Source organism: Natator depressus, chromosome 4, assembly GCF_965152275.1.
Source record: "Natator depressus isolate rNatDep1 chromosome 4, rNatDep2.hap1, whole genome shotgun sequence".
NCBI classification, from domain to species: domain Eukaryota; kingdom Metazoa; phylum Chordata; order Testudines; family Cheloniidae; genus Natator; species Natator depressus.
In genome coordinates, this window is record NC_134237.1 from 105,618,347 (window position 1) to 105,645,388 (window position 27,042).

At 41.0% G+C, this 27,042-nt stretch overlaps 1 protein-coding gene across 4 annotated transcripts in view; it reads right to left on the bottom strand.

Moving 5' to 3' along the window:
* SLC34A2 (solute carrier family 34 member 2) overlaps positions 1–27,042 on the bottom strand; it is a 154,319-nt gene that overhangs the window by 117,360 nt on the left and 9,917 nt on the right. The window contains exons 1-7 of one of the 4 annotated variants that reach the window (XM_074951583.1): positions 26,500–26,627; positions 8,117–8,225; positions 7,883–8,005; positions 7,148–7,276; positions 3,351–3,494; positions 2,585–2,696; positions 293–488 (exon numbers count right to left, since the gene is read on the bottom strand). In XM_074951583.1, coding sequence (XP_074807684.1) covers positions 293–488; positions 2,585–2,696; positions 3,351–3,494; positions 7,148–7,276; positions 7,883–8,005; positions 8,117–8,222 — 810 coding nt within the window. In that variant the 5' untranslated portion in view covers positions 8,223–8,225; positions 26,500–26,627. Of the gene's footprint in view, positions 1–292; positions 489–2,584; positions 2,697–3,350; positions 3,495–7,147; positions 7,277–7,882; positions 8,006–8,116; positions 8,226–16,394; positions 16,622–25,785; positions 25,860–26,499; positions 26,628–27,042 lie in introns of those variants that run through there. The other 3 variants (XM_074951581.1, XM_074951582.1, XM_074951584.1) reach the window with 3 other exon arrangements.

The window sequence follows — 27,042 nt, forward strand, 5'->3', positions numbered from 1 at the left end:
CCCTGTTCACTGTATTTTTTACCAATCGCCTAACTCCCAACCAACCCTCCCACAAGCACCTGGCTGGAGTTTCAGCATTAAATTGACAATTTTTTTGAAATATTTGAAACATGCATCTAATACATAAGATTTCAGGAAATGTGAAACAATAAAATAAAATAAAATAAAATAAAATAAAATGAGCTTTTCTGTCATGAGTACAGTAATACTAACAGGCAACCCAGCAGCCTGAGAGCAGTTTGATTAACTGAAGATGAATCAAGCAAGTGGCCTCATTAAAGTGAGAGCTTACCTGGATGATAAGCTTTGTAAAAGGATCTGTGATGACTTTTAGCAGCTCAGGGGCATCTTCGCCACTCTCGAGATTAAAGGATTCAACTATAACATTAGTAAGACGATAAAGATAACCAGACACTACTTCAAGGGGCAACAACACGAACACTGAGAGCCAGTTAAAGAAATCATGGACTGTAGCTCCAGCAAAGGCCCTGCAAAAAGAGATTCAAAAAGATGATTTGCTGTTTGAATAACATGTGTAACACAGATAAAGGATTAATCACATGGATTAGAAAGGAGCCTGCACTGAGGCAGGAATGATTTCATTTTTAGGGCCACAACCTGCCGTCCTGTCTCTCAGTGCACAGAATCTTACATGCAATTGGCAAAACGGGCCCTGAGGGATTAAAACATCAAACAAGGACAGACATATGAAGCAATTCTCCCTGAAAGAGGGGTGTCGTGTCTTGCCTTAACTATTTCCAGTGAAAGCCACTGCATAATCTCCATTAGCTTGTTCCATTGCTCAACTGTAATTATACTGTTCTCCCCTAATACTTAGCCTGACTTTTCCCTGCTGTAGCTAAAACCTTTTTTCCCTGTCCTCACCGACTAACATAAATTATTTATCCCTATCCTTTTTATAGCAATCCTGTGTATATTTACAAACAATTATTGTAGATCTCCCTTCCAGCTTTCTTTTCTGCAAACTGAACATTCACAGTTGCTTCCTCATAGGTCTTCTTTTCCAAGTCTTTAATCACTTATTAATCTCCTTTTAATTCTCTCCAATTTGTCTATATATGTTTTAAAATGTAGTTCCTAAAACTAAAAACCTAATGCTGTGAGCCGAGGAAACACATTTTCTAAGTGTTAATCTGTTGGATACCTTAGGTTTGCAATATTGCTTGAGGGTACAATATTAGTGGAAGTTGGAACATTAGAATTGGACAATGGAAATGACAATGCAGTCACATAGTCAGTATTATTTTGACTGCTAGCAGGCACTTGTCATTTTTTATTCTTTCTTTGAAATATGAATATATTGATGCATTTCAACCACCACAAGAGCGATGCGAACAGTACAGGTTAACAACAGATACATATGACTATTAATAATTATATTACAAAGCAACTTTTTCATTTTACTTTAGTAATTAAAGTTGCTCCCTTCTATACATTATTTAGCTCTAACAAATTATTTGGTAGGTCATGTGTATGTCATTGACAAAGACTGGTAAGATTCAGAGGGACAACAAACACACTGAGATATGTTTTGGGTAAATGCATTTCACGCACCTGGTTACGTGCACATATTCTTTATTATTTGTACTGAATGACAAGGTGCCAAAGTCTCACTCCCATCCCATTTTTACTGCTCTCTATCAGTAAGCTAGCAGTGTACCTTTGTAGTGTCAAGTTAGTAATCCATCAACTCGTAATGGAGACAGTCAATTGTTAGAATGTTTCACTTTCCTCATCTTACCATATCTTACCTACTGTGGAATTGACAGACGTTGAAAAAAATCATAAGGAGAGTAAACAACAGGTAGATAACATTTTATTTAGTGTAACATTAACCTCTCCTGTGCAGACAAAGTTTTTCTTTGCCTTTTATAGAAATATGGTGAAATGTGGGTAGAAAAGCAGGCACTCTTCAAATTCCACTGGTTAGAAAGATTTTACTAGCTCCTGTGACATGCCTTATCTTTAAAAAGGAGGATTCTATTAAGCAAGAGTAGAATCTCTTAGAACTGTGGAACTTTTCAATGGAACCACTATGCCTCTTTTCAGATGTATTTTCAATTATACTGCATTAAGTCTAGGTTGTACTGTACTTTATAGTGGCACATAGCTCATGAACAAAGGCAACATGGTACTTACAGTACTACCAACGCTGACAGCTTTATGAAGCAGAAAGCTACAGAATTGCCATGTAATTATGTATGATGACTAAGCAGGACAGAGCCTATTGAGGTCAATCACAAAATTCCCCTTGATTTAAGTGAGACAGAATTGCATATTTTTTCATGATTGTGGACTAAACATTGACTTATTTTAATTAGCTTATATCCAAGTATATAACTGAAACTGTACAACAAATTCATTAAATGCTTTAGAAAATGGACTTTCACCTTTCCAAATGATATCCCTTTGGACATCCCTTTGGACAATTAAACTGTACAGTGGACAACATCCCTTTGGACAATTAAACTGTAAAGTGGCTACTGTGATGATAAGAACACAAAAGAAAGCCTGCTAGAGGAGTTGAAAATAGCTCTTAAGGGCTAAGATTAAAGCACAATACCTTCTAAATTCATTCCTGTCTCCAGCTTGCATGAGCGCCACAATTGTGTTTGTGACGGAGGTACCAATGTTTGCCCCCATTATGATAGGAATAGCAGATTTTACACTCAACACTATAAAGTAAAAAAGGAGTATTAGGAGAAAATCAAATCCTTGGCACACATTTTACATTGGACCTAATCATCCTCCCACTGAAATCAATGGGAGCTTTGCCATTGACTTCAGTGGGATCGGGATTTGTCCTGTTAAGTAAGTAACTGTAATCAAGCACTATAATCTAAACAAGTTTATTTTAACAAAGCACCTTGAGAACGTGCTACATGATTATTCTGATTATTTGAAGGTCATGGTCTGCATCTGAAGCATACTGGTTTTCTGCCACTGCCACAAGATGTGAAAGTAGTAGAAATTCTGTCTTATCCTAAGCATTATCCTGCATGCAACTCTCACAGAACTCAACCACAGAAGCAAATCAGTTACAATAACTTTGTTGGTAGGATGAAGTATGCAAGAGCTGCTGAAGTTAACAAATCTAGTGTCAGTGTACCAAACAGATTTTACACAGTTAGGGGGTGGCTGGTTTTCTATGCTATGTGTCCATTTTTATTGCTGTTCATTTCTTGTTTTATACCCGGATGAAATAACTGTGAGGTTGTTTTCCTGCAATCCCTTTCCTCATTCTCAGTGTTTCCATACCTGGAGGTAAAAGGTGGTGAATGTAAAGGGTCTGAGGGTGATCTGCACTAGCTTATTGTAAGCAGACTTACATGTAGAAGACACCATGCTGACTATAATGGATGAGGAAGTGCTAGAGCTCTGCACCATGACTGTCACCAGAACTCCAATCACCAGACCAGCAACAGGATTTGACAGCACAGAACCATCTCGAAAAATGTCCCCTGCTGCTTTACCTATGTAAAGGAATTATTTTAGTGAGAAAGTGCCTTGTATAGTCAATAGTAAATAAGACAGCATTTTGTGAAAGATCATAAAAACAATATGTATGTGGCCATGCCTGTCAGTCTAAAGGTGATACAACCAAGGGATCCAAGTTCAGATCCCGAACATAGTCTCTAGCCTTCTGAGTGATCAGGGAACACTTTACATTTTTCTCTTTCCTTTGGTTGACTGAAAAATCAGCAACGTTTATGGTGTTATACCAATACAATAAACACCAGCAGGATCTTATTAAAGGGGAAAAGGCAAAATGACACATTTATTGTGAATACAGAAAGAATCATAGTAAGCAGTTAGTTATAGCTATAACATTCCATTCAATTTCATATTTATTCACACATTCATTCATACACACACACACACACACACACACACAGGTTCTACAAGGTTGTTATCATAGTTACCAGCCTTAGAGTTGCTCATGCCAAGCCACTGGCCAGGTGGCCTGGACATGAGGAGGGAGCAGGGCCTTGTCAGATGCTCATCTGACGCTCCTGGAAGTTGGTTTGCAGAATCAGACCCCAAAGTTCTCACTTTCTAGAGTCCATTTTTATAGGAATTTCTTCCTATGCCAGTCTATGGGAATTGCTTCATCATGCTGTTGCTGAATCAATCAGCAGATGGCACATTCCTGACGGCTCTGTGCTGCCAGATGTTATCTTGTTCTTTGGTTCTCCCATCCTTGAGGCTGTTGGGTGGATTCCAGTCTGCCCTCCGGGGTCCTCTGGTTATTTCCACTTGACGCCTTCTTCAGCCGATGGACACTGAATTCTTAGGCTGGCACCTCCCTGATCATTCAGTTATTATCCACACCAAGCATCCATCCACATACATCCTCTATCTCTATTTTAATCACAATTGTTAACAAAGCGAGATGAATACAACAAAAGGGCGGGGAGTCTCTGGGTGCTGTTTCTGTTGTTAGAGTATTGCTTTGAGTCTCTCTCTGTGTGAGTAGTTGTTGTTACAAAGAATTGCTTTGAGAACAGACTCTGTCTTAGAATGTACTAACACAATTAGCAGCTTGCAAGTTTCACACATAGAGGGAGAGAAACAGTACCAAAAACCAAGAGACCAAGCTGCTAAGACAGAGTCTATTCTCAAAGCAATTCTTTGTAACAACTACTTACACAGAGAGAGACTCAAAGCAATACTCTGTAACAACAGAAACAGCACCCAGAGACTCCCTGCCCTTTTGTTGTATTCATCTCGCTTTGTTAACAATTGTGATTAAAATAGAGATAGAGGGTGTATGTGGATGGATGCTTGGTGTGACTAATAACTGAATGATCAGGGAGGTGCCAGCCTAAGAATCCACTGTCCATCGGCTGAAGAAGGCGTCAAGTGGAAATAACCAGAGGACCCCCCGGAGGGCAGACTGGAATCCACCCAACAGCCTCAAGGATGGGAGAACCAAAGAACAAGATAACATCTGGCAGCACAGAGCCATCAGGAATGTGCTATCTGCTGATTGATTCAGCAACAGCATGATGAAGCAATTCCCATAGACTGGCATAGGAAGAAATTCCTATAAAAATGGACTCTAGAAAGTGAGAACTTTGGGGTCTGATTCTGCAAACCAACTTCCAGGAGTGTCAGATGAGCATCTGACAAGGCCCTGCTCCCTCCTCATGTCCAGGCCACCTGGCCAGTGGCTTGGCATGAGCAACTCTAAGGCTGGTAACTATGATAACCACCTTGCAGAACCTATGTGTGTGTGTGTGTGTGTGTGTGTGTATGAATGAATGTGTGAATAAATATGAAATTGAATGGAATGTTATAGCTATAACTAACTGCTTACTATAATTCTTTCTGTATTCACAATAAATGTGTCATTTTGCCTTTTCCCCTTTAATAAGATCCTGCTGGTTTTTATTTTATTGGTATAACAATGGGCTCCAGAGAGAACTGTATCTAACCTACTTTGTCTGAGGGAAGGCCATCAAAATTGGGGAAGGGGTTGAGGTTTGAGGGAGAAACCCCTGAGGGGAAAAAAGATTCATAGATTTATAGACTCTAAGGTCATAAGGGACCATTATGATCATTGTACAAAGATGTAGTTAGTCTTAGGGGATCTTCAAAGGAAACAGCTGTCTGAGGCGCAGACATGGGTAGAGCATTGATAGGTCCAAATCCCTCTATATTTTGCCTTACTTTCAGCATGACCCTGTGGTCTAATCCCACATGGGGCATTCACTCATTTAAGCATTTTTCTACTGAATGGTTTTATGCTTGGTCAAGTAAATGACTGATTCAGACATCAATAAAATGGTGTGAAAGTTGGATATGCATAAAAGCAACCATTTTCCAGCTATTATACTAGATTTAAATAAGATCATATTGTTAATGTTTCTGGTTTACATTGTGAATAATCATGAATAATTCAGAGTTAATTTCTACTTTCCGTTACACTGGTGAAAATCCAGAGTAACTCCACAGAAGCCAACAGATTTATCCTGGAGCTACACCAATTTAACTATGAGCAGAATCTGGCCTTTATGTATTTAGATAACACCTTGCATCCTGAAAGGATCTTAGTGTACTTTATGTTGTATGCTTTTATGGAGAATTTAAGGTAATGTGATGAGTTAATGTTATTTTGTGTATGGGTTGGAGGGAAGTAAAACCTAGGGTGGACATGAGACAGTGATTTAACATCTGAGGACTCGGTAAAGGCTCATTTGGTTGCTAAGCACCACCTTTCACTCAAAAGCCAGCAGTTGGAAGAGGACTGGGATAACGGAGAGTGGAGCCTGGTTGGCTGGAAGTGTTTTTTTCTGGGACCTGGTTGAAGGTGCCAGGAATGGACTCTCATGACACCAGACACTAGTCCATTGGGAACTGTAGGAGTCCAGACTACCAGGAAGGTGGCACGGAGACCAGGTTAGGAGGACATGAACCTAGCAGCTTCTGAGAAAGAAGCCTGAAAATTGGGATCTGTAATAACATTTTCCTAAGCTTGAGAGGGTAAAGGGCACCTCTAGATGAAGTGGAAATTAGATCATTCATGGGTTTACTTGTAAGTAATAAAGTAAGAGTTTGTTAACCAAGTCTGGAGCTGTGGTGACTGGATTTTCCTGCATTGGCCTTGAGATAGCACCTACTGTATTTATCAGCAAGAACCCTGCTCCAGGGGACTAGATCCTAGGAATAAGGGAGCAGAGCAAAGGGTGACATGATATAACATTTCTATCTGCAAGGCTTAGTGTTGGCAGCAGTTACCTGAGCATGGGGCACAGGAAACCTGGGATCATGAGAGCTTTCAATAAGCATCCAGTTTTAAGTCTCTCCACGGTAAAAACATTTTCACATATTGAAGATAATACAAACACACCTGTGTATTTAACAGTCACTAAAATTAAAGGGACTTCCAAAATAAACTGGGGTCACTAATCTCTAATGTCAACACTACTCTGGAATTCTGGAAACAAAGGCATCCTGCAAACAAAGGGAGATCAACATTCAATCACAGAGGCCTCCCTCTGTATATTTAAATGAAATGAGTTCTCAAGGTTAATATTCTTTGATTAGTTAATTTATTTTGAATTGAATTAGATTCAACAGCCCACCCAAAGCCTAACCTGATACTTCATAAGAGTTTTCATACCTCCTACCAACTGGAAGGCAGAGCTCAGTATATCCAAGGAGCACACAAAGAAGTAGAGTAGTCCAAGCAAGACAATAAACTTCGCTATCCCTGTGAGTACACAGATGATTTTTCCTTTGTTATCCAGGTCTGCAAAACATAAGTTTTTATACATTACATATTTATGTATCTGGCATTTCTTTTTGAACAGTTTAGCACTTCTAGCAAGTCTCCCATCCATAGTCCATGGAGTCAAGGACAGTGTTGTGAGCTCTGTGGATGATAAACCCAGAGGAATGCTCTTGTTAATAAAATTTTAACTACAGCATCATTCCACATAAAAGCTTTTCATAAAAACTTTAAAGACTCAGGAAGTTTGAAATTCATTCTTTTTTTTTTTTTTACTCTTCACTTTTAGGTTTTTACCACATATAGTGGGGTTAATGAAAGGTTGAAATTAACATACTGCTTGACAGCTTTCATCCACAGCTCTCACAGTGCTTTAAAAAGGTGGGTAAACGTATTGTAATCTCAGCATCCACAGGATCTGAGGAAATATTATAGCCCCATTTTACCAATGGGGAAACTGAAGCAGAGTGGTTAATGCCAACATTTTAAAACCTGTGTGCCTAAGAGGAGGATCTTAAGTTCATTTCTACAGAAACTAACATTTGAGAAGAAATGGCTAAGATAAAGAGTGCAGAAGATGAGAAGAAATAAAGACATGTAAATAAGTTGTGTATTGACAGGTTGTACCTGCCCACTTGACCCCAGTGTCCTGAAGCTCTGGCATACTCCAAGGGTCTTCTTGCTCTGGCTCATCTATCAAGGAAATGTTGGAATGTGCAGGCTGAAGTCCACCTTTACTTTGAACATTGTCTGTTGAAATAAAAACACAAACAAACCAAACTGATTACTTGCCATCTTTCCCCGTAGCACAAATGTAAGGTTTTTATAGCCATGTAAATTATATGGGAGCAGATAATTTACCTTTGTGATTTTCTCCATCTTTTTCAGACATGGCCTTGTCTTGCTTGGAGGAGTCTTCAGTATAGTTATTGGGTTGAGAGTTTTCCAACTCAGGCCAAGGAGCCATGATCTGACATTAAGAAAATACATTGATTAATGTTAGAGTCTGATGAAAACACTCTTCGGTGTAAGACAAGAGAAAGGATTACCTCTAAAACTAACAGATCCTTGAACTCTGTTCTTTATTAACCTTATTGAATTAATGCATTTTCTTTGTGAAACCATATTGTAGCTTTACTTGTGAAACTTAGGCCAATACAAGCTATACTGTTATGAGCTGCATAAAAGCTTATTATGATTTGAATTAAAACCTCATTCAAGCTGATGTGTGAACATGCCCATCTTTTAAGAGACAGTTAAGAAGTCACACCTAAAACAAGGTCTAACAGAGTCTGCCCAGAAACTAACACCATGGGGGCAAGGGGTTCCACTGGGTATTGTGACTGGGGGGAGGTATGGGAGGATGAGGGAAGGTAGAACATACAGAAACTGAGAACACACAAGAACGGAGAGAGGCAGAGGCAAAAAGCAAGAAAGCCAAGCAGTAGCCTGTGAGCACAGTGTGACCCTGGGTAAAGCTAGAGATAGAGCTTTTGGATCTGTTGGCTAAAGAGGCTTGGGGCTGTAATCTAAGAAACTGCTCCTTTTGTTCTTGGTTCCTCCTGTGTTTGGAGAAATAGGACTTAGTACATTACTTGTAAATAAACAAGATTGGGTAAAAGAGACAATCAGACTCCATCAATTTCTGGAAAATCCCCAGGGCCCCAAAATTTGACTAGCCACTTGGCTCAAAAAGGGGCAACACTGGTGTCTGCCTTGGGATCCAGTTTCCAAGGAGAAAGATTGTGAGCTGGTATTTCTGCTGAACCAAGATGGAACAAATAATGAGGATGCTTGCAAAAATCAGAAGTAGCCAGAAGAACTTAAAACAAGACCTGAAACAGGAGCTGGAAGCTTCACAAATGGAATTGAAGCAGCACCTGGAGGTTTGCCAGAAAGAAATGAAATCTCTGTGAGAGCAACAACTACAAAGCATCCAGACAGATTGGTCTGGACATGTCCATGCTGGAATAGTGATAAGGTGACCAGCAATCTGACTGGCATAGACCAGCATTTCTTCTGTGAAATAGTGGAGGCTAAGCAAGCTTTAGCCAAGCTTTAATTTGCCAACCAAGATGAGCTGCAGCAAGGACTTATGGAGCTAAAAATTCACCTCTGGAAGTAAATCAAAGGGTCACAGACCAGTGGAAGGCAGCAACTTGGAGAGAATTGAGCTACCTAGCACACTTGGTTAAGATTGGACATTTACAACAACTTTCTACCCCATTTGTAACCTACAGAGACCTAGGGGGAGAGGTCAGGCTGTCTCAGCTCAAATAAGGCAAAATTTTTGAGAAAAAAAACTCCCGGGGAGGCTTTTTTGGCCCAGTTCAACCTTGTAGCTGAATGGCTGGGAGGAAGGATAGAAAGGATGGTTACTAGCAGCAAACTTGAGAAACCCAGCTCTGATTGTGCTTTAGAACTTACTGTAACAATGCTGGTTCTAGCAGGACCCAACTGAGAGTGCCAATTCAGGACGAATTGCTTAAAGCAGGGCAGTTACAGCCCAAGGCTGGGGTTTCTATGCACACCAAGGCAAACCAAACCAGCCAAACAGAGAAGACTTTGATTTTACCCCACTGGCTAACCACAAGTCACACAAGCAATTCCCTTAGACACTCCAGTTTCCCGGTATCACCACCAGTGCCACTCGTTATGCGGACAAATGGTTATGAAAACCAATACCCCAGTAAAAGAAAAAAGGTTCTCTCGATCCCAAAGGACGAAGCCTCAGACCCAGGTCAATATACAATCAGATCTTACCCACAAATCACGCTGTTGCCAATCCTTTAGAATCTAAAATCTAAAGGTTTATTCATAAAAGGAAAAAGATACAGATGAGAGCTAGAATTGGTTAAATGGAATCAATTACATACAGTAATGGCAAAAAGAAAAGGAGTACTTGTGGCACCTTAGAGACTAACTAAGGTGCCACAAGTACTCCTTTTCTTTTTGCGAATACAGACTAACACGGCTGTTATTCTGAAACCTGTCAGTAATGGCAAAGTTCTTGGTTCAGGCTTGCAGCAGTGAAAGAATAAACTGCAGGTTCAAATCAAGTCTCTGGAGCACATCCAGTGCTGGGATGGGTCATCAGTACTTTGTTCAGTGACTTCAGCATAGCAAAGTTCTCCAGAGGTAGGAAGCAGGATTGAAGACAAGATGGAGGAGCTGCTGCAGCTTTTTATATTCTCATGCCGTGTGGTCTTTCTTTCTTTGTTCCAAAGACAAGCTGTCCATCACATGGCCTGGAAAAACCTCAGAGTTCTGTCCATAGGCATGTCCCTGCATACCTTGCTGAGTCACAAGCCTTCTCTCAATGGGTCAATTGTATAGCTGATAGTCCTTAATGGGCCATCAATCAGGCTAGGCAGAGCTGACACCAACTTATCTGGGGTGTCACCGAGAAGCATAGTATAAGTTTGAAATACAGTCAGTATTCATAACTTTAACTACAAAAATGATACACACATATAGACAGCATAATCATGACCAGCAAACCATAACCTTGTCTTAGACACCTTATTTGACTCCCTTTATACAAGATTTGGTGCCACTACAGGACTTTGGTTGCAACCATGATCTATACGGTCCCAGCTTATGTCAATAACATCACAGCCCCAACGCAAAATTGATGCAGAAAGGGATGACACAAACATCACTGACTGCATCCCAAGAGCTTCCTATCCTTGGTTCTGTCTTACTACAGCAAGTATTGGTGTATAATAGAAGTGGTTTATCAAAGTCATGTTCAATAACATGATTGAATCTCTTTACAAACTCAAGGTAAAACTTGGTTAGAACAATAGTGGATTGGATCTGCTTTTGCAGCATGGTTCCTGTAGGTTTTTTGAGATCTTGCCAAGAGCTAAAGAACATAGCTACTTTATTCATACAAACTCTGGCAAATGTTTGGAACCCAATTAACATCAAGTCAATGTAGCTATTAATGTTGTCCATAGTACAGGAATCTTGGCATTTAGCCGTGAAAGCAATATGGTAGTGTGCCTCAGATTCTCCTTTCATACAGCACTTCAGGTTTGGAATGTCTTTTCCCCTGTGAAAAGTGTCAATACGGTTTACAGGCATTGACTTTGCATCATCAGTATAACAAGGCCTTTTAACATAAAGTGTGTTCTTATGTACCACTTTTAACGTATTCAAGGGTTTTTTCAAAAGATTAGGCACACTGTACATCTTTACAGTTCTTGGTAATAGCAACACATTAGTTACAAAAATTACCATAAGCAATAACAATAAATTCATTGCAAGTGTCCATCTACAGTCATGTTTGACTTGCCACACCTCTGGCTCAATACCATTGGGGTTTGGGCCTTTTAGGGTCAGCCTGTGGCTTCCCTTTGCAAAATTAAGGTCTATCTTTCCTCCTTGACCTGAAGGATCAAGCCCTGATTTCCCTTGCTTAACAGAATTCACTGGCTGATTGGGCGCACTCTCTCTGCTAAGGGCTATTAGCAAGTCTTTATTCTCCCAGTCAGTTAGGTAATTTGCATTCAAACAGACAGGAGCCTGTTCACCAGTGTTCAGATCCTTCACTGCTACCAATTCCAAGGCTGGACTCTGTCTTAAAGAGAAATCATTCATTTTCACTGACAAGCTAGACTCAACGTTCTGTTGTCCTTCCCTTACCAACCTCTGATTCCACATGGAATTAGATGTTAAGTTCACTGAGAGACGACAAGTCATATCCAAAGTGTCTAGAGATGAGAGTTTACCTGCCATCCCCTGCATTCTTGAGAGATTAACTGCACAGCTGTTCTGCTCTGCAGACTCAGCTACCCAGTCTTCCCTCTGAACCTGAGACACAGACTGTCCACTTACACAATCAGCATGGAGACATTCCTCTCTCAACAACCTTGTCTCCCCAACAAGCTGGCCAAACACAGCCACTTGCTTATAGGACTGTTCAACTTTCTTAACAGCTTTCACTCCATCTGAGACCTTCTCAAAGCTATCCACAATGGATCTTTCAAAAGGAAAGTCAGTGGATCCATTCACAACAGAAAATTTCTGGCTGTTAGAAACTGAAACTTTCTTGGTTACATCACTTTCACACCCTTCAGTTACAGTAAAGTGCTTGCACAGACTACCATGAGGATTCCTTTCCCCAGTAGCTTTTCTAAGCAGCAATTCAACCCTCACAGAAATTCTGCCTTTACCCTCTTCACCTAGGGCTTGCTCTAAAGGAACACTTCCCTGAACAACAACAGACTCTTTCTGGGTCTCACTTACATCCAGAATCAACTCTGGCCCATCAGGCGGATTCCTACCACAATCTCCTTTTAGGCAAACTTCTAGACTTCCTAGATAAAAGGTTAGAGGCATTCTCCTTCCCTTTGCCACACACAAGCTCAGGAATCTTTTCCTTCTTGCTACCAGTTTCCACACCATCAGTAGGTAACACAATTAAATCACCTTTCTGATCTCCTTGTGCCCTGATTAGGGTATTACCCTGATTAGACAGAGTTGCTACACCCTTTCCCAGCCACACATTAGCAACAGGCAAAATACAAGCACCAGAATTGTCTGGTCTCTGGGATTTTGCATAGACACTAACTGGATGCAACCGAGTTGCAGTGCCATTCTCCCTAGCGGACACAAACTTAAGACCATTCCCTTCCTGGGCTTTAGTTGAATCCAGAACTAACTCTGAGACAACTGCAATATTCTCAGCCATCACAGGCTGAAAGGCACCTTCTGTCTGCTCCACAGACAAAGAAGAGCCAGAGACACATTCTCCTTTACCAGACACACAGCTTAGGATCTCATTTCCCTTGTCCCAGCACACAGGGCTGTTCACAGACAACTGCTTGCAGCCTGGCATAGCTCCCTCCATAGGCAAGTCAATACCCCGACAGACACAGGCACTTTCCCTTCACTGTCACAATTCTACACACAGGTAACAGGTAAATTATAGGGACACTCATCTTCCACTATCCTTGCCTTCCCAAACTGCTGACTAGACAAAGCCATCAGCTCACAAGGCTGCCTAGGCTCATCCAAACTTTCTTTACCAGGCACATTGCCACTCCCAACAGATAAACTGCTGCTCTTCTCACTACACTTAGCTACTTCCAGCAAATCATAGAATCACAGAAACATAGAATCATAGAATATTAGGGTTAGAAGGGACCTCAGGAGGTCATCTAGTCCAACCCCCTGCTCAAAGCAGGACCAATCCCCAATTAAATCATCCCAGCCACGGCTTTGTCAAGCCTGACCGTAAAAACTTCTAAGGAAGGAGATTCCACCACCTCCCTAGGTAACACATTCCAGTGTTTCACCACCCTCCTAGTGAAAAAGTTTTTCCTAATATCCAACCTAAATCTCCCCCACTGCAACTTGAGACCATTACTCCTTGTTCTGTCATCTGTTACCACTGAGAACAGTCTAGAGCCATCCTCTTTGGAACCCCCTTTCAGGTAGTTGAAAGCAGCTATCAAATCCCCTCTCATTCTTCTCTTCCATAGACTAAACATCCCCAGTTCCCTCAGCCTCTCCTCATAACTCATGTGTTCCATTCCCCTAATCATTTTTGTTGCCCTCCACTGGACTCTTTCCAATTTTTCCACATCCTTCTTGTAGTGTGGGGCCCAAAACTGGACACAGTACTCCAGATGAGGCCTCACCAGTGTCGAAGAGAGGGGAACGATCACGTCCCTCGATCTGCTGGCAATGCCCCTACTTATACATCCCAAAATGCCATTGGCCTTCTTGGCAACAAGGGCACACCGTTGACTCATACCAGCTTCTCGTCCACTGTAACCCCTAGGTCCTTTTCTGCAGAACTGCTGCTGAGCAATTCTGTCCCTAGTCTGTAGCGGAGCATTGGATTCTTCTGTCCTAAGTGCAGGACTCTGCACTTGTCCTTGTTGAACCTCATCAGATTTCTTTTGGCCCAATCCTCCAATTTGTCTAGGGCCCTCTGTATCCTATCCCTACCCTCCAGCGTATCTATCTCTCCTCCCAGTTTAGTGTCATCTGCAAACTTGCTGAGGGTGCAATCCACACCATCCTCCAGATCATTTATGAAGATATTGAACAAAACCAGCCCCAGGACCGACCCTTGGGGCACTCCGCTTGATACCGGCTGCCAACTAGACATGGAGCCATTGATCACTACCCATTGAGCCCGACAATCTAGCCAGCTTTCTATCCATCTTATAGTCCAGTTACCCTTTTCAGGTTCACTTTTATAAGCTGTACTACCCTATAATACATTACCCATCAAAAATCTACCCTTCCCTTCCTCAGTTGGGCTTCCACTTGACCATCCACTTTAATGTGCTCCTGAGAAACATTGTCCTGATCAATGAGTTCTGTGTTTGATCTAATTCCAGATTCACTTCTGAGACATTAGACAAACATTCAGAAACTTCATTCACAGACAAACTGCTTTTTTGCACAGACAAGCAGCTATTTCCCACCTCCTCCCCCTGGTCAGAGCAATATAACACACAAACATTGTTATAAACTGAAATTTCAAGAGGATACAGTTTCTCGATTGCTTTTTTGACTTCCAACTGAATTCTGGCAGTTTCTTGTCGCAGCTGGTGAACCCTCTCCTCAGCAGCAATCCTTTGCTTTCTCACCCATTGAATTTCCTCGTTTCTGTTCATGCTCAAGTTGCCATTTGTTTGCTGCCTTTTGCATTCCACTTGCTTCTGCAGCTTCTGTAGCATCAGGTAAGGGCTGTGCTCCTGATCACTGGCCATTAACAGATTTCTCAGTTCTTGATTTGTAGCTTTCTTTCTAAAGCTTATCCCCTTTTCTGAACACAAATTTTCCAGGGCTTTTTTGCCAAGGCCCTCATATGCTGTTTGCTCACCCGTTGCAACTTCTCTTTAACCAACGAAACTCTCAATACCAAAATTCAAATTTGGATAGCTTTGGGTTCTGACCCAAAGCTTAATTGACCTGGTTCTGTGGATCCTAGCACGACTACGTCACTGTAACGATGCTGCTTCTGGCGGGACCCAACTGAGAGTGCCAATTCAGGACAAATTGCTTAAAGCAGGGCAGTTACAGCCCAAGGCTGGGGTTTCTATGCACACCAAGGCAAACCAAACCAGCCAAACAGAGAAGACTTTGGTTTTACCCCGCTGGCTAACCACAAGTCACACAAGCAATTCCCTTAGACACTCCAGTTTCCCAGTATCACCACCAGTGCCACTCGTTACGGGAACAAATGGTTATGAAAACCAATACCCCAGTAAAAGAAAAAAGGTTCTCTTGATCCCAAAGGACCAAGCCCCAGACCCAGGTCAATATACAATCAGATCTTACCCCACAAATCACGCTGTTGCCAATCCTTTAGAATCTAAAATCTAAAGGTTTATTCATAAAAGGAAAAAGATACAGATGAGAGCTAGAATTGGTTAAACGGAATCAGTTACATACAGTAATGGCAAAGTTCTTGGTTCAGGCTTGCAGCAGTGATAGAATAAACTGCAGGTTCAAATCAAGTCTCTGGAGCACATCCAGTGCTGGGGTGGGTCATCAGTACTTTGTTCAGTTACTTCAGCATAGCAAAGTTCTCCAGAGGTAAGAAGCAGGATTGAAGACAAGATGGAGGAGCTGCTGCAGCTTTTTATATTCTCATGCCGTGTGGTCTTTCTTTCTTTGTTCCAAAGAAAAGCTGTCCATCACATGGCCTGGAAAAACCTCAGAGTTCTGTCCATAGGCATGTCCCTGCATACCTTGCTGAGTCACAAGCCTTCTCTCAATGGGTCAATTGTATAGCTGATGGTCCATAATGGGCCATCAATCAGGCTAGGCAGAGCTGACACCAACTTATCCGGGTGTCACCGAGAAGCATAGCATAAATTTGAAATACAGTCAGTATTCATAACTTTAATTACAAAAATGATACACACATATAGACAGCATAATCATAACCAGCAAAACATAACCTTGTCTTAGACACCTTATTTGACTCCCTTCATACAAGATTTGGTGCCACTACAGGACTTTGGTTGCAACCATGATCTATACGGTCCCAGCTTATGTCAATAATGTCACACTTACCCAGACTTTTGACCTGTTGTTTGGATCTAGCCATCATCTTAGCTGGCCAGGGCACAGCTAGGAGCTGGAAGGAGAGGGAAAGAACCCTTACCTGAACTGGCAGGGTATCTGTGGAGACTTGTGTTCTTGGCATACCAGATATTACAGAGGCCTTCCAGGATACACTGGCTTTACACCAATTTGTAGATGTTCAGCTGGACTTGGACTTGCTTATCAAGATCAGCAAAAGGAGACCAAAGACCCTCCAAGAGGCTGTGAAATTTTCCCGTTGAACTTGAAGCTTTTCTTTCAATAGTGCACCAGAAGAGAAAGCAGCTGCTAGTGAGGAAGATGGAAACTGATTGTCATTAGCCCTGTAAGTAGAGCTCTGAATCCAATCTATATGATGAAAGAGGGAATATAAATCTGGCACATGACAATATTGAATGATTACAACAAATGATATATGTGGTTTGTAAAAAAGGGGAAATTGCCAATAATCCAAAAATAGGTCAGTTAAATTCTGGTACTGTGACAAAACTGGCCCAAAAAGAAGGATTATTATAAATTTAAGGCAGGTCAAGACAGAGTGTCTAAAGTGTCTAGTGAAAGCCTCTCTCCTGGACTAGGAAACAGGTGACACCAAGTTGAAGGAGCAAAGCTTATGGAGGTACAAAGATCAGACCAGAGTTTTGGCTTCATAGCCCAGATCTAAACAACAGTAAGAGGAGTTTGGCTATCGAGTGCATATTACGATCCGTGATGTATATAGGGATAGTTAACACAGACTCAGACATAATGGTTATTAGACCAGAGATGCTAAAAAGGCTACCCAACTCCCCAGACAGTACCAGAGGCGTAGAGCTTTCTCGAGATCTGCTCCTATTACAGAAAGTTCATTTGTGGGTTTCCAACTATTGCAAAACCACTGCATAGACTGCGTGAGAAAAGGAAACCATTTCAGTGGTCAGCAGTGTGATGTAGCATTTTCAGAGGTGAAAAGCCTCTTGTGATGGTGCCTTGCTTGGCCTATCCATGTTTCAAAACCCCCTTTCTGTTGGACACAGATGCTAGTACTTATGATTTGAGGAAAATATTGACACAAGAACACAAGGGACCTGAGCGGGTGGTAACTTATTATAGCAAAAATCTAAGTTCCCCAGAGAGAAATTACTGCACCAACCAAAAGGAACTCCAGCAGCGGTTAAATCTACACAATGTTTTCCTCACTATTTGTATGGGAGGAGGATTATGGTCAGGACCAACCAATGCTTCCCTGCAATGGCTCTTTAGATCCAGGAAGTCTAAGGGACAGCTTGTCAGGTGGTTGGAAAAACTGCAGTGTTAAGATTTCACACTCACACACAGATGTGGCCATAGGCATAGTAGTGTTCCTGCCTTGTCCAGATAGCCTTGTTGGGAGACTAATTTGAAAACACTGCCCCAAGTAGGAGAGCTCAATGGAACAGGTCTGCCTCTCTTCCTCTAATTTGCAGAAGTGCGCAGTGTTCCCAGTTTATCCTCTTTATCCTTTATCCTTTATCCTTTAAAGGATATCCTTTATCCTTTATCCTTGCAGGAATGGAACCCAGGACAAACTAAAAACTTCCCAAAGAGAGGATTCTGATCTCATGATAGTGTGTAATTAAAAAATCAACTGGCAAACACAGCCACCCTGGAATGTGGTCTCCTCCAATATTATTACCACCATTAAAGCTTCCTGGTCACAGGGAAAGCTTGGAATTTAAAGACGAAATATTGTCTAGAAGGTGGGAGAAAACAGCAGGTGATGGACACAGCTGTTTGTACCAGATATAACATCAGAACCTTCTTTTTCAGTGTGTCATGATCTTAACACTGCTGGACAGTTTGGATTTGCAAAACCTTAGCCAAGCTAAGAGAAAATTTCTATGGGGTAAAATGCTTGCTTTACAAAGAAAGGTCCCCTTAAAACTGGGAGAGCCCCTTTGCAGCAGGATCTTGTGGGAGGCACCAGTCCAGAGTATTGCCATTGATGCTCTTATGCTGTTGCCTGAGACAGAGGCGGGCAAACAATATTTGCTGGTAGCTAGAGATGATTTCAAAAAATGACCTGAGGTATATGCAATAAGAAATCAAGAGCTTGTGATAGTAGCAGGGCTCTTAGTGAAGGTATTCACTAGATTTGGATCCCGAGTGAGTTACAGAGCAAGGGAGAAACTTGGAATCCAAAGTGTTTCAACAGGTTTGTGAGATTCTAGGCATCCACAAAAGCAAACCCACAATCTGATGGGATGGTGGAGGGATCAATAGGACTTTGGAGGTTCAGCTGGCTACATTTGCAGAGCACCACCAAAGGGACTGGGCCCAGCATATTCCATTCCTTTTGATGGCATACAAAATAGCAATGAGAGTACAAAAAGTGTTCCCCATGTTTGGGCATGAGCTATGGACCCCGGCAAACCTCTAGAATGGAGTTCCTGAAAAGGAACAAAGGGAATGGAACCCCAAACTGAAAAAACTCGCACTTTTGCTGGGGAAAATTTGAGGATAGCCTCTGATAAAATGAAAAGCTTCTGTGACATCATGGCATATACAGAATCTTTTAGAAGCAAGGACCTAGTCTGGTTCCACATTCCTAGAAGAAAGGTAGGACCCCTAAACTGGATAAGCCTTGGGATGGACCCTTTAGAGTACTGTCCCAAATAAACAAAGTGGAATACAGGATGCAGTTGGATCCCAGGACTAAACCCAAAGTTATCCAGAAGGACCATCGAAGGCAATATAAGGGAGATAGGATTTCAGCAAGGTTGCTCTCCAAATTGGAGAATGTAACTGTGGATACTGAGGCTGGGAATGTTGTGACAGTAATGAGTCCCACACCCAGACAGAATGGGCAGGGACTGTCACTGCCAGCAGTTCCACAGAAACAAACGACACACCTCAGGAGCACACTGAAAGGAAATCCATGGAGAAAAAAGCCCCCAAACAGATTTGGGTGGGAATAAAATTTTATGTTGGTGAAGTGAAACTACTCTGACGGAAAGACACTGTAAATAGTTATGCTTGGGTTTAGTCTTGGGACCTAACTGCATTCTGTATGCCACTTCATTTATTTGGGACAGGCCTGTCTAGGGTCCATCCCAAGGATTATGTAAATAGCTACGCTTGTATCATTTATAATAATTTGTGTTAAATTATTTGTTTTCTTTCTATTTGGGATGGGTTATTGGGTAGCACCATTTTAGGCCTCATTGGGAGGATGAGTAAAATGGAGCTGAGAGGTGTTATGAGCTGGGTGAATCCTTGTTATGGGCTGAGTTAAAACCTCATTCAAACAGATGTGTGAACAAAGCCTTCATTTAAGAGCATTGTAGAGACATTTAAGGGGCCACAAAGTCTAAAACAAGGCCAATAAAGTCTGCCCAGAAACTAGTATCATGTGGACCGGGGGATTCCACGGGGTATTGTAACCAGGTGTGTGTGTGCGCAAAATGGTCGGGAGCTGAAGGAAGGCACAACACATAGAAACTGAGAACACAAAAGAACAAAAAGAGAAGCAGAGGCAAAAAGCAAGAAAGCCAAGCAATATCCTGTGAGTATGGTGTGAGAAAAGCTAGAGAGAAAGCCTCAGGTTTGTTGGATAAAGAGGCTTGGAGCAGTACGCTAAGGAACTTCTTTTGTCCTTGGTTCCTCCTGCAATCAGAGAAGGAGGACTTTGTACATTCCTTGTAAATAAATAAGATTACACAACGAGAATACCAGACTCCATCGATTTCTACGTCCAACTGGAACAGCCTCAAGACCCCGAAATTTGACTAGCAGCTGGGGTTGAAAAAGAAGCAGACAATATGATTTCCTCTCCCTATTTGTAGATGTATTTAGTTTTGGCTGCTACTGAAGCAAAGAATGTCACACTTTCTAAAGTTTAAGTTTACAGGTTGTTTTAATTCTTCATTCATTTTGCCTTCTGTAGAAAACAACTTAAATTACTTCTGTACCTTTTTTTCTATTTTCTGGTGCTTAACTGTGTAATTGTAATCCTGAAATAGTATTCCAGTGTATGGATCTGAAGAGGGACCTGCTATTTTTAGTGTTGGCTGAATATATGAGAATTACAACCTTGCTCTCTCTATTTCCATTAATCTTTCCAGGATGTTTATTTCAGAAGCCAAATCATAGGGCCCATTTGTGCCATTCAGGCACATTCCTATACTCTGGGTACTGATCAGGGCTGGGTCTTGTCTGCACCTGCAGTTTAACTGTTTTTAGCATTGGTTCAGCCACATCTGTTGCTGACAGCTGTTTTTAACAAAGGCTAAATTACTGCATGTAGATAAAGCTTCAGTGTTATAAACATCTGTAGAGACAGTTACCACCATGCTTAATTTGTAATGAAAGAGGTGCCGGGGCTCAAGCAATTAGGTGCCGGGACTCAACAATTTTTTACATTAATAACTGATGGAGCAAGCCCAGAGGTGCCAGGGCTATGAACTGCCAAGCCTAGAGGTGCCAGGGCGTGGTCCTGACACAAATTATGCACTGGGCAGTTACAATTATAGCATGGATATAAGAAAAGAACCATGGTAGAGCCCTTCTAGCAAAAAACATGGCTAAATATTGCTAACGTTTGAGCCTTTCCTTTGAACAGGCCCTTTACAAAGTAAGAATATTCCAGAAAGTTGTTCCCTAAAGGCTATGTATGTAGGAAATATTTGCTAAAATATCACTTGGCTGCTACCATCAATTCATCTCCAACTGTGGTAACACTAATGAGATTATTAACATGGACAAAGCTGTGGAGGCCACTGGAATTTTAAGTTCTGTATTGTATAGACCTGCTCTGAGCCATTACACAACTCAGGGATAGATCTACAAAGGGATTTAGGTGCCTAAATCCAGAAATCAGATCCTCAAAACCCCTGTGGAGTTGCCCCCTCACCCTGTAAGTGCTTAAATTCTTTAGCTGTCTAAATTTATGCCAGCAAAGTTCTCTGGGTGCCTAAATTTCTGCTGGTGGACACATGTAAAGCCACCTCTGCCCTGAGGCTCAGCGCCTAGCTCACATATAAACCCTGGCTGGAGTCTGAAACTAGATGTTCCGCTGCCTATACTGCCTATAGAGCCAGATCTGGACCAGATTAGGGCCCACATCAGAGGAGGAGATGGTGGTGCTTCTTCCCCCCTTCTATCCAATATCCCAGTTGTTAGAGCACTCATCAAGGATGCAGGAAAACCATGTTCAAGTCCCCACTCTGCCTGGTCCCCCAGTTCCCCTGTCTCCCTGGGGAGTGCACTAACCACTGGGCTAAGGGGTAGGTGTCACGCAATTGCTCCTGTTGAAACTATTCCACTTTGTATAAATAATTAAATGGTCCTTGGGCCAGAGAGAGAATGAGAATGTCTTGATAGCCCAGTAGCTAGGGCACTCATGTGGGAGGGAGGAGAGTCAGTTTCCAGTCCCTCCTTCAAGGGCTATTTATGTTCAACCATGGCTGAGGGAGAAAGTCACAGACAGTCACCGCCTTCTATAGCCAACAGGAGAGTGGGTTTGTGTGTGTGGCGGGGGCGGGGGGGGGGAGAAAACCTGGATTTGTGCTGGAAATGGCCCACCTTGATTATCATACACATTGTAAGGAGAGTGATCATTTTACACAAGCTATTACCAGCAGGAGAGTGGGGTGGGGGGAGAGAAAACCTTTTGTAGTGATAAACACCCATTTTTTCATGATTTGTGTGTATAAAAGATCTTCTACACTTTCCACAGTATGCATCCGATGAAGTGAGCTGTAGCTCACGAAAGCTTATGCTCAAATAAATTGGTTAGTCTCGAAGGTGCCACAAGTACTCCTTTTCTTTTTGCGAATACAGACTAACACGGCTGTTACTCTGAAACCGTTCTATAGCATAGTATCATGACACTCATAAGGAAAACATTCTCCTCCTCCCACACTGTTCAGGAAAATTATGGTAATATCCTGATAGCAACAACTGTGCCTTTACATATTTGTTATTAGTCGAGTTTTAACAGTAGTGTAGACATAGCAACTTGGAGGGCACACAGAGAATGATCTTTACACAGCTGGAGAAAACACTCTTGCTTGTTTCAACAGTGTGTTTTCATTTGCCTGGAGCCATTCACATAGTCCCATGCATGTCAGAACAACCCAGTCCTGTTAGACAAGCTGCATTAGTATATGTTAACTTCAGCATTAAAACAGCTTGCAACAAAATTGCTTAGCAATAGCAGCCCTCTAAAATTTAAATGCAAACATTAAAAAAAAGTGTCTAAAATCCAGGTTTAGGGTTGGACTGGCAGCTTGTTTTCACCACCCATCACAGGTCCTATCGCCTACAAAATACATTTAAAACTGTTTTGCTATATCCAAATTCAAGGAGTAACTCAAGGATTCGGCCTCCCCTATTACTGAGGTAACATGAAAATGAGACTGGGGTGATCTCCAGAGGCATGAAGGCTTGAAAACTCCATCTGGTGAACAGCCTCTTTCATCCCACTAAACAAGAAATCTTCTAAGATCAAGAATTTGGCAGAACACATTTTCATAATGAGGATGCCTCATAACACTAAGGTGTCTGGAGTTCCACAGGTACGTCATTTATTTTTATTATTGCTTTTTTATGTTATTATTTCATTATCCTGAACCACATTGAGCAAGTTGGGGTGGGGAGGAGTAAAGGAGGGAGAAGGTGGCAGAGGAGAGGTGCTATATAGCTAAATATATACATAAAAATATTAAATTTGATGTCTGATCAATGTCCAAGATGACGAATACAACCTGAATACCCTAATTCCTTGAAGTAACTGCCCTCAGCAGCTGTTTCCAGGAAGGATATCACAGTAGCAGCCAACTCTGACTGCCTAATGTTATCAAGGATCTCTGAAAATAGAATCATGTAGAGGTTGGACTTCTTAAGTGTTACCAAAAGATGTACACTTCCCCCATCCTTAACCTCTAGCTAAGTGAAACAGAGAGCATCTGAGCAGGTAACTTTCAGCCACCAGGCAGGCTGATTAACAGAATTCTGGCCCACAGCTACCCACAAGTTGATTTAATAAAGGTCTTTTCTCATTCTGATGCAGAATGTAAATACTATCACTGCAATATTCACTTCCGAGTTTACTGTTTTCCCCAAGGGTAAGCACTGAAACTTTGGAAACAATATTTCAAAGAAAAAGTGGACACTGCAGAGAAGCTGAAACCTAGTGTCACAGGGCCTCATCATCTACCTCCTTGGCCCTTATGTTATTTACACCTGTGTAAAGTCAGTGAACATCTCCATCACCACATCAAAATAGTAGCAGTTTATATCTGTTTTGCACAGGTACAAATGCCTATAAAAAGGGTAAGGGAATGGAGAATCAATTCCACAGTCCTTAACATAGTAATTTACTTTAGTCATGATTTTCAATGCTACTTTGAGAGGCTCCCACCTACAATGATGCAAGCACTGAAATGGAAAAGATTTCTTTTTTAAAGTAACGTATCAAAAGATTCTTTGCACAGTGTATGAAAGTAATATTTCCAGTGTATGAAATCTAATGCTGATGCAAGCTGCGATCCAATCTGTCTCAGTGAATCTTGCAATATATCCTCACAAGTCATAAGCATATGATCCTATAGTTGTAACTCTTGCTTCCGGTTGTGCCCACTGTGTGCTAATTGCTTTCCAAATATAAACAAAGGCAAAGTCCCTTCCTTAAAGAGCATAGAGCATTAGGGTGACCAGATAGCAAATGTAAAAAATCAGGACGGAGGTGGGGAGGAATAGGTGCCCATATAAGAAAAAGCTCCCAAAATCGGGACTGTCCCTATAAAATCAGGATATCTGGTCACCCTATAGAGCATCAGAACAAAAAGTGGAATATTTTAAACCAACATTGAAATACGAGTGGCCCATTGACATATGCCAGCAAAGGGTGAGCCCACAGTTTGCATGAAAATTAACAGTGCCACAATCACAAAAATTCAACTCTCTGATGAATAACTTGAGCAGCACTAGGCACCATGGAATTATCCTGTATTACACTGCCAAGTGTCTCATTAAATCGCTTCCACATTTTCTGTGTTGTAGAGCTAAACTTTCAGTAGTTTTCAATTCTACAGTAAAAGCAGTCACAAGTCTATTTATTTTGCTGGACTTAACACAAGGAGATATAAACTACCAATTGCCATGTGTCTACAAAGCATTGTTTGTACCTTTCCATCCATGACAGTTCAGTGAAAGGGCAAGTTGTACTTGAAACAAGTACTGGGAAGCAGTAAGGTTTAGAGAAATCAAAATTACAGGGGAACGGGATAAAGTAAAATTGAGATGAAATGCTGGTGTGGTGGGGGGGGGGGGGGAAGGGGCTTTCTCTATAGAGAAAGTACCACTACCTTCATATGCAATTATTAATAAACACAATGAACAGCTAGACTATCATACATGTAAATTCTTTCCAGGTCTTTCATACTGTTTCCAAGGCAAGATATGGAAAATCTGTTTCATGCAGGCTGTTCACGCTTTCTTTTAAGTATCCTCTCTTTTTTACTTTTCTACATATACACAATACTTTATAGTCACTCACCATGCTGTAGAGATTTTTAGTTTTAAAAATGGCATTTTTTACAACTAGTCTGATATTCAGTGCTAACTATGTGAATCAATACTACTTCATCACCTAAACATCTTAGTAGCAAGTATGCATTAATCCTTGTCAGCATACACTCTGAATAAATATTGAATATTTCTTTAAAATGTATAATCTGAGATAAAAGTTAAGACTTGTAAAGACAGAGGGGGCCAGATTGTCAGACAGCGTAAATCGGTGTAGCTCCATTAACTTTATTGGAGCGATACCCATTTATATTAGCTGTGGATCTGGTCCAAGAGTCTGTCACTTTGCTGCCCCATTCCCATAAGCGTGATAGAACAGGTAATAATTTAAATACATGCAAACAATGACTCAAACTCGCTAGGAACAAGTTTCTTCTTTGCTTTAGCAACAGTGACTTTGGTAGGATTATTGGCATGAATAAAGAGATCAGAATCTAGCCACAATGTAAAACCTCTAAACATCTCTTCATAAATGTGGATGGATGCTAAATAATGATATATTTTTTCAATTATATTGAGCCCTTGGGCCTCTGGTTGCCTCACAAAATAGAATCTAAAGCATGTCAAAACTAAACCATAGATAACATGAAATAATAAATAAAATGAGTGTCTAAGCCAGTGCAGAAATAAAGCAAATCCCCAGTAATAACCCATCAACTCACGAACAAACAGAGATGCTGCTCTCTAACAGCAATAACCACACCAACTATCATATAAAAGACTTCAATGAACTACCTGGCAGAAAGATACTTAAATAAAACAAGTTACAATTCTTAAAAATGGCAAGGAAAAAAAAATCTTAATAATAAACAATGAAAATAAAACAGGCACCTACCAGTACTTAACCTGAAGCACATAGTAAAGAATCTCAAGAAAGGAAAAAGTAATGATATTAAAAGGCTTACTGATCTAATAGAAGAGCCGCTAATAAAAGTTCTTCTGATATCCATGCACTTCTGTTTCCTGTCACAGCTAACTATATTAGACTAATGTATTCCTTTTACCTCAGTATATTAAACTGAATTAGCATAAGACAATGTATCCTTGACAAATCGCCTGATACTGCAACAGTGCTGCACATAGACATTACACTATTATTTATACTAACAAAGTGAAATGCAAAGGGATATCTTTAAATAATGCTTTATTTATTACATTCTAGACTTTTTTCCCCACTATTGGATACTACTCTTCACTGTGCTGTATTTTAAAATCTCACCAAATAAAAGGTTCAGACAATACTTTCCACAGGCTATAGATAGCTGAGTTAATTCTTACTCTTTACCACTATTAAAATAACTTTTAGTTCCTTTTTAGGATTTGACAATAAAAAATATAGTGTCTTTCTAAAAATATTTATTATGCCACAATGTATACATTTCTCCACAATGTGTACATTTCTATCCTCTGTTTTAAAATATTATGAGTACAAATTAAAGGACAAAAGCTGAAAAAATTAAGAACTGAATTATACTGCATTGTACAATTTCACTTCCCTTTATGAGCTCTAGTTGCTGCTATCTCATGTGAGCTGCAAAAGAATTCTGTGGTGATTCTGACTTGCAAACTAAGGTAAAGTTTTTTAAAAAGGAGAGTTTGTCTGAGTGGCTTTTACTTACCACTTCTTCCTTCCCAGACAATAGAGTGAAGGGATCAACCAGGTATCCACTGAAACCTACAATATATATAGACGCAGGTATTGAGCAAAGTCTACTGTCCTCACCACACACTCACATTCCTACCTTACACTCTGGAGGCACTGCTTACCTGCAATTTAATGATCTCAAATCAGCTCTTTCCAGTAGGGCAGTAACCAACAGTACTAAACTTCAAATTGTTTCAGGCTCGTCATATTCTAGGAAAAAGAAAAGGAGTACTAGTGGCACCTTAGAGACTAACCAATTTATTTGAGCATAAGCTTTTGTGAGCTACAGCTCACTTCATGCATCCGATGAAGTGAGCTCCAGCTCACAAAAGCTTATGCTCAAATAAATTGGTTAGTCTCTAAGGTGCCACTAGTACTCCTTTTCTTTTTGCGAATACAGACTAACACGGCTGCTACTCTGAAACCTGTCATATTCTAGGAAATGTCTTTTCTTTTTTCTTTTTACGAATACAGACTAACACGGCTGTTACTCTGAAAATTTTCATTCTTATCAGTG